The following is a 9,045-nucleotide window of genomic DNA, read 5'->3' as shown; positions in this document are numbered from 1 at the left end:
CACACACACACACACACACACCACCCCGGTCTTGATGAACAAGGCAGGCCTTGTTTGTCCAAACCGTTTTAATCATGGTGGATGAGGAGGAATAACTTTTACTCAGGGTGAACCAGAGATTAAATAAATACCTTTTGCAGGAAGGGATGCCCAGGAAGGGAAACTCATTGGCTTAACACTCAACCCCCAATAAGATACCTTATTAGCATGGAGAACTCTAGTTTTCTATGTTATGTGACTGTTTATCATGGTTCTCTTAGTGGGGTCTTATGGTCACATGTTCCAGGACTGGAACCTGGCTGGGAACTCGTTTGAACTCCTGCCATTCTCAATTATGAGATTTATCAGGGTTCTGAACTAACTACAGCCTGAGCAGTTCTTCTGTCTGGTGGCACTGCCTCATAATAGTCTTATATTGGAAAAAGACAAAATGGTATTTTTCTTGATTTGTTTATTCCAGAAGTGTGTACTTAGTTCTACTAGGTGCCAAATATTTGATGTTTGAAATTTATCAAAGAATCAAAAAGTAAAAATTTCTCTCCTTATGCAGATTATATTCTAGTGAGTAAAACGGTGCTGGTGCTGGTGGTGATGATATGATGATTATGACTTCATGATATGGTCCATGGTTATGAGGATTCTTTTTATATAAAGAGTTAAGATTCAGTTGTGTTGGGAAAGAGGGAAATAGACATGCAATTTAAATAGTCATCTTTGATGCAAGGGTGAGAGGCTTGAAAATGATAATGAAACCCCACCATTTAGGTCATTTTAAGACTTGAAACTTGTTTGTTCCACATGTTGCTATCTGGCAAGAAGTTGTGGGTAATAGAAAATCAAAGATTCTCTTCATCTCCCTGTCTCATTAGCTGGGAGTGGCATTTCCACACTGCCTTCTCCTCCTTACCTACCTGGAACAAGTGGACTTCAGTGCTTCAGTTTGGTCTAGCATTCATAAGAATATGATTTTTGAGAGAATTTGCTCTTGAAAGACTTACAGCAACACAAAATAATGTTTTGTCTCTAATTGGTTCTTAGAAACACATGAGTTCACTCACATATTGCCCCTTAAAGTTGCCTGAGGTCAAGTCAACTTTGCCTTTGACTCACTCAATTACATGTTCAGATGAAAGTGGCTTATTTTCTGTATGGTCTTCATTAATCTTAGCATGACTTAAAAATAGAACTACCTGTGTCTTCCAGATTTTGTTCCTGGCATCTGCATATGCAAGTCCCCACCTCAGTGAGGAGAGCTGTTCTGCTGTGGCTGCGGTGGCACATTACCTGTATCTTTGCCAGTTTAGCTGGATGCTCATTCAGGTTGGTAGCTCATTCCCTGCCCAGCACTCCCTTCCAGTGACCCTTCAAGAGGAGGTCTTAGTTAGGGTTTTACTGCTCTGAACAGACACCATGACCAAGGCAACTCTTATAAGGATAGCATTTAATTGCAGCTGGCTTACAGGTTCAGAGGTTCATTCAGTCCAGTATCATCAAGGCCGAGACATGGCAGCATCCGGGTAGGTGTGGTGCAGGAGGAGCTGAGAGTTCTACATCTTCATCTGAAGGCTGCTAGCAGAATACTGGTTTCCAAGCAGCTAGGATGGGGATCTTGAAGCCCACACCCACAGTGACACACCTACTCCAACAAGGCTACACCTACTCCAACAGGGCCACACCTCCTAATAGCGCCATGCCCTGGGCTGAGCATATACAAACCATCACAAGGCCTTAGTACCAGATAGTCTCTGTCCTGAAGTAGAAATAATCTGATGTAGCCATCACAGCTCTACAAGGGTGTGACTGCAATAATACCTCTAGTAACTAGAGGAGAGTTTGGAAAAAATGAGGCAAATTTAGTAAGACTGAAAACCGAAGGGTCATGGCAGAAGGAGCTTGGAATATGGCCCCGAGGAGTAAGACATTTGAATTATTTCCTCTGAATCATCAAAGAGTTTGTTCGAGAAAGAGAAGGATATGATTGCATCTAGATTTTGGAGAGTTATCTTTATTTGTGGTTGGTTAGAGGGAGGAAAGAGTGTCTGGGGGAATCCAGTGACTAGTGTCAGCTGTACCAGGGGGACAGGAGAATGCTCATACTAAACAGAGAATTATCAGTAGGTACAAAGTAATCAACGTGGTTATCTGTCTTCTGTTCCTTCAGAACGTTAGCACAGGGTGTGGCTTGTCAGGCGTGCAGGAGATGGGAATCTCTGTTCCCAGATATCGGCCATGAATGTCTGAAGGGCAGTGGCTCCTGTTCTGACCTTGGGAGCAGTTTTAGAAGAGACAAAGACTTTGCAGTCATTAACAGCAGCAGAAGCTGCCGTGGTGTGACCTGACAGTAGGAGAGTCATGAAGGAGGGCTTTGGCCCTGGCACTCTGCGCACCTAATAAATGACTACCCTCTCTCCAGGGGATGGCTCTGAATAATCTGTCACTCCTCAAATTAGTGCTTTGTAGAACTTTCAGCACCTACCTCCAATAATTGAAAATAAGTCATTTTCTTTAATATCTCTGTCAATGGGTTTAAAAATAAGTCCAAGCCATAGACATAATTTCAGGACACGAAGCATCTAAAAATAGAGGGAGTTTCTTACCTTTTTTCTGATTGTAAGGTTACTTTAGGAGTTGCTCTAAGCTGAAGTTTTTAAGTACAAGACTATGTAGGTTATTATCTATCTGCCTGGCCTGATTCTTCATTGGTGTGCTGAAGGTCTTTGTCCCTGTCCCTGACATATTCTGAGTTTCTGATTAATGACTTAGATGAAAACACAGGAAACTGCTTATCACATTTGAAGATACACAGAGATGACAGGACAGTTACAACAGGAAGCTGCTTGATTACGACCCAGGTGGAACCAACAGGGAAAACCTGTAGTCACAGGTTTCACACTAAGTGAACTCTATCGGTGATGAAATATAATATGAACATAAGATAATTGGCTGAGACTTTTACTTTATGATAAACTCAGTGGTAATGTAATGTGTGAGCAGACTATCACACGGACCCAGGTTCCATGTCACAGTATGAAGGCAGCTGTGGCTCCACTGTAGTCTGTCATGCAGTGGCATCTTATGCACACAGGAACCAAACTCACACTTCACGTCCTAGCATGTGAGCAGGCAGCAGGCTTGGAACGGGTGTGGGGAGATGCTTCAGTGTACAATACCCAGAGACAAGCTGCAGGAGAGAAAGCCTAGACCAGGCGTCTGCATTTGGCAGGACCAGAGCAAATGGATCAAATAGAAGGAAATGGCAAATCCGTTCAAGTTAAGAGTGTTCACAGCCAGTAATACTCTCGGGGTCGAAGAGACTGTTTGCAGAAGCATAGTGATCAAATCAGCAGAGTACATTCAAACAGAAAGGTCTTTCACATGTATTTCAGTGGAGTTCCTCTTGCTGGGTATTAGCCAAAGTTAATGGGGGTCAGTTTATTCCATATCAATTTTTCTGGTAAGTAAGAAAATCTAATTGTGTCTGATGCTTATTTAGTAGGCTAATTATATTTGTGTGTGGCTCATAATTTAGGAAAATAGTTGCAAATGGCAGCGCAATATAATGCGTTTCAGATGGTGCAGCACACATCCTTCATGGTTTGCGGTGTGACCACAAGGGGAAAATCCAATAACTTCTGAATTTTAGATAGCTTTCTTCTAATAAGTTATTTTGTGGCCAGAGGTTGTCATTTTACCCAACTACACTTTCCATTCATAAAATGCCATGTGCTAAAACCATTTTTTAAAAACCTTGGCTATGATAATGTCAAGAGCTTCAAGATAAAGGCTTAGTGGCTCAAGGGCAACAAATTAGGAGGTGCCATGGCCTGGACCCTGGATTTGGATGACTTCATTGGTTCTTTCTGTCTCAGGGACATTTCCCTCTGAATTCTACTTTAAAGAGAGATCTGAATGTGCACAGTGCAAGTTGTTACACCTTTTATCAATGGGAGCTTTAGTCAGTAATTTGTCCTTGAAACTGTCAGAAAAGAGCATGTTCAACAGAATCCATAGTGGATTCTGCCTCACCCTTCCATGGAGAATAGTCGGAGTAAGTCGTGGACCTGCCTGAATTGGATCCCAGGGTAGTACTACTAAGATGGATGTCTTGTCTGCTGTACCAGCTGAGAAGAAACAAAGAATGCTATTCATCTGTCAGCTTTGGCTAAGCTCTGAACATCTTTTGCTTCCTTTAAAACCACCTTGCTTGTTTCTTGCTTTCATAATAAATTCCACATTCAAAACAAACAAACAACAACAACAACAACAACAAAAACCCTAAGCCTATCATTAAAAGCACTAGTCCAATCCTGTGAGTCAAATTTGATTAACACTGTGACAGAGCACATACATAGTACATAGACATACATGCAGGCAAAGCACCAACACACATAAGATAAATGAAAACTTTAAAAACCTTGAAAGAATGTCAACACTTTCGATTCTACTTCATATTTTTTCAGCAATACAGGAGTGAATCAGATATTATGTATGAGTAATGTAATGACTGAGTTAATCATTCAGTTTTAATCATTGGGTTAAGAGCACCAGAATTATCACTGTGGGCTGGCAAGATGGCTCAGTGGGCAAAATGCTTGCTGTCAGTACAGACATCCTGAGTTTGATCACCAAGACCCAAATTCTGGAAGGAGAGAAATGACCAGTAAGTTGTTCTCTGACTTCCACACATGCACTGTGGCATGTGTACCACAGGTTAATGCACACATAAGAAAGATAGTAAAAATGTTTTTAAAACATTCTGAGATGACAAACCATTGTTCTTTGTTTTTTGTTCGTTTGGTTTTTTGTTTTTGTTTTTGTTTATTTTTTGCATCACATTTTCAGAGTCAGGATAAACTTATTTAAATGGCCTAACTTTACTTTGTTCCAACCTTTCAACACTATCACGGTGAAGTGAGAGTATAGTTGCATTGTCGGGAGAAACCTCTTATTGATAAACAAGTTATATAACTTCTCTGAGCCGATCTTGCAGATCAGGTTACTGTTACACCAGCTTTGAAAACTGTGAAAATATGAAACTACTTCATGCAGGAAGCTGGCCCTGTGCCCAGCCCAGTGTGTGTCCAATACCTATTCACGTACAGTGCTGCTGAGAGGAGCACGGGTGGCTGAGATAGCAGAGATTTGCAACTGTGCTGAATAGTCTACTTTTCCAATATAATTCATATCTTTTTATGAAGGGGGTGTGTTTGATATGTACAAAGAAGGATGATTTTAAGAGAGGCATACAATAGCTTCAAAGCCTCAGCAAGGATAATCTGGGGCCTCAGATATAAGCCTGCTCAGTAGAGGCTCCAAGCTCATGGTGGGAGTGTAGGAACAGCAAAGTTTGCTTATTTGGTATGAAGCAAACAACTAGCAAACTCTGTTTGGTCAAGAATAATTGACCTTCCCTTCTGTTTGTTCTGCATGTAAGATCACTCTGTGTGAACGCTGATATCATTTCCTACTTCCTTAAGATACCAGGGCCATGTTTACTATAACTCAGATTGACAGTGAGAATTTAGAAGGTTGGAATGTCTTTCCTCTCTGCTGCTGTCTAGTAGTCTCAATTTTCTCTTATTTTGGAGAAAGCATATTCCAATATTATAAAACAAAAACACTTGGGTGACATCAAATCAAAATGTCCATCTCTTTCTTGCTGTTTTGCTTATCTGCCACTTTGCCTTATCCCTATGCTTACAGGTAAACACTGCTAATGGTTTCCTGTGTATGCCTCCACAAAGACCCCATGAGTAGACAAATATTTATGAATCCATAAACAAGGACACATGTGTATCCTTGTGGTTGTATACACTTCATATGTGACTGTATGTACATATTTACATTTAGAAATCGTTCCTTTCACTATGGTCAACTATTTTCTATGCTACAATACAATGATTCTACAATTTATTTTGTAGTCTCTAATTCTGTTTAGTGGTGGTTCATTTTTTGCATGTAAACTATATTTGTTTGCTTAGAGAGAATCCATAGAATGAATTCTTAGAAATTATGCCTTTATTATGAATGGTCACAAAAGACATACTTCTTATTGGATTATCATGTTGTGGATTAATTGAAGAAGTATAGTATAAACTGTGATTGCTTGCAGTAGAGTAAGTGGAAATGTAACTGGGTTTCAATACTCAGACTCAGTTTTACAGTCATTTGGTTCACCATCCACTGTAGAGGAATCTGCTTTGATCACAAAGGGCATCAGGGTCTTGCATTGTCTCTGAAATCTGTTTCTCTCATTTCTAACATTGCAGCTTAATTCAGAATATGAATGTTTTAATATGAAAGTACAGTTTCTTTGAAGAATGTATTCTTAAATTGGTAGAGTAGGCTAGAAATCACTTAAACTTATGCTTGAACATGAGTTTGAACATAAGTTTGTGGAGTTCAAATAGCCTATTTTTTTTTCACATTGTGTGCCTTAATTTCTCCATATAGCCTGACTCTGGAGAAACAGACAGGCTCTTGGTAGAAAGTGCAGCGACATAGCAACAGGAAGGGGATGCTAAAATTAGTCATGATTTAACTTTTTCATTGCTCTAATTTGACAAGACTCAAAAGTATTGAAGACTGGTAACTACTGAGATAAAAATGATGTACCCGGAAATACTGAATTATCAAGTTTCAAAAAGTTCTTTTAACGCAATAAATACTATGAAAGAGGAAGCAGGGGAGCAAGGACATGTGGGAACATTTCTTAGATTTGTATTTGAAATGAATGATTAAGAGAATATACTGATAGAATTAGTAGCATGTATCATGTAGGTTAAATTCAATGCTATAAATCACCTCATCAATTCTATTGAAACAATTAATAATCAAGAATTTTACAAGAGTCTGGATACAGTCTTTGTTCAGATGAAATTTGTGGAGTTCACATATTAGCCCAAGATAAGTGGAATTTCTCCTTTATACCTTACTCACATACTAACAGTTATATGAAGATAAAATAATAATCTAATGAATTTGTGTTAATAGAATATATAAAGCCATAATTCTGAACTATGATAACTAAAGCAATTAATAAGATGTATGTCTGATTTTCTTGTGTAGATACTTGGGAAGTATTATTTATATAGTAATACAGCCAATGTGCTTATAGACACACTCTTTAACTTACTCTTGTAGATATTTAATCTAAATAATCTTATTTAGATATTTTAGTTATTTTTAATGCTTTAAATTGAATAAATTTAAAAATTTCCAGCCCAAATTACTAATTATGGAAATGTACCTTTCTTTATTGGATATTTTCTTTATTTACATTTCAAATGTTGTCCCCTTTCCTGGTTTCCCCTCCAAAAACCCCCTACTGCCTACCCCCTCCTCCTGCTCACCAAACCACCCACTCCTGCTTCCTGGCCCTGGCATTCCCCCATACTGGGGCACAGAGCCTTCATAGGACAAAGGGCCTCTCCCCCCCAATTGATGTCCGACTAGGCTGTCCTCTGCTGCATATGCAGCTGGAGCCATGAGTCCCAACATTGTTGGTGGTTTAGTCCCTGGGAGCTCTGGCTAGTTTATATTGTTGTTCCTCCTATGGGGATACAAACCCCTTCAGCTCTTTAGGTCCTTTCTCTGGCTCCTTCATTGGGGACCTTGTGCTCAGTCCAATGGATGACTGTGAGCATCTATTCTGTATTTGTCAGGCACTGGCAGAGCCTCTCAGGAGAGAGTTATATCAGGCTCCTGTCAGCAAGCACTTTTTGGCATCCACAACAGTGTCTGGGTTTGGTGATTGTATATGAGATGGATGCCCACGTGAGTCAGTCTCTAGATGGTCATTTCTTCAGTCTCCACCCCACGCTTTGTCCCTGTAACTCCTTCCATGGGTGTTTTGTTCCTCTCTTCTAAGATGGATTGAAGTATCCACACTATGGTCTCTCTTCTTCTTGAGTTTCATATGGTTTGTGAATTGTATCTTCGAATACCAAATGGCTGAGAAGCACCTAAAGAAATGTTCAACATCCTTAGTCATCAGGGAAATGCAAACCAAAACACCCCTGAGATTCCACCACACACCAATCAGAATGGCTAAGATCAAAAATACAGGTGACAGCTGATGCTGGTGAGGATGTGGAGAAAGAGGAACACTCCTCCATTGCTGGTGGAATTGCAAGCTGATACAACCACTCTGGAAATCAGTTTGGTGGTTCCTCAGAAAACTGGACATAGTACTACCTGAGGACCCAGCAATACTACTCCTGGGCATATACCCAGAAGATGCTCCAACATGTAATACGGACACATGCTCCACTTTGTTCATAGCAGCCTTATTTATTAATAGCAAGAAGCTGGAAATAACCCAGATGTCCCTCAACAGAGGAATGCATACAGAAACTGTGGTACATTTACACAATGGAGTACTACTCAGCTATTAAAAACAATGAATTTATGAAATTCCTAGGCAAATGGATGGATCTGAAGGATATCATCCTGAGTGAGGTAATCCAATCACAAAAGAACACACATGATATACACTCACTGATAAGTGGATAGTAGCCCAGAAGCTCAGAATACCCAAGATACAATTCACAAACCACATGAAACTCAAGAAGAAAGAAATGTAATTTTTTATTTGTCCTGTTTTCTTCCTTCCTGTGAGGAGGGAAGGACAGAAACAGAAAGAGAAATACAAGAGAGAGGGAGAGAGAGAGGAAGAGAGAGAGAAAGAGAGAGACATGCAGACACAGAGAGGAGAGACAGAAACAGAAAGCACTAAAATGCAGCATAAAATTTGTCTGAATTACATTAGAGCAATATACAGTAACTCATGAGGCCTACATTTATTATTCAATAAATATTTGTTAAATTCATGTTTTATATTTAATTTCTTTAAGCTTTCATAGTTAACTCATGTTCCTCTTAAGAGGAGTTTGATTAAATGAAATCATCAAGTCTCCTACCTCTTTTTGGAACAAGATTTTAAAATATATGCACATGCACAAACATTTACATACATAGGAAGAAATTTAAAACATTTCAATGCATGCCGGGCGTGGTGGCGCACGTCTTTAATCCCAGCACTCG

At 39.6% G+C, this 9,045-nt stretch overlaps 1 protein-coding gene across 1 annotated transcript in view; it reads left to right on the top strand.

Annotated features, from left to right (window-relative positions):
* Positions 1-9,045, top strand: part of Adgrv1 (adhesion G protein-coupled receptor V1) — a 510,986-nt gene that overhangs the window by 325,936 nt on the left and 176,005 nt on the right. The window contains exon 83 of the mRNA XM_021208450.2: positions 1,204-1,320. Within this exon, the coding sequence (XP_021064109.1) occupies positions 1,204-1,320 (117 nt within the window). The remainder of the gene's footprint in view (positions 1-1,203; positions 1,321-9,045) is intronic.

The sequence above is a fragment of the Mus pahari genome, chromosome 11 (genome assembly GCF_900095145.1).
Source record: "Mus pahari chromosome 11, PAHARI_EIJ_v1.1, whole genome shotgun sequence".
NCBI lineage: Eukaryota > Metazoa > Chordata > Mammalia > Rodentia > Muridae > Mus > Mus pahari.
Note: the sequence above shows the minus strand (reverse complement) of the source record. Positions and strands in the feature narration are given on the sequence as shown.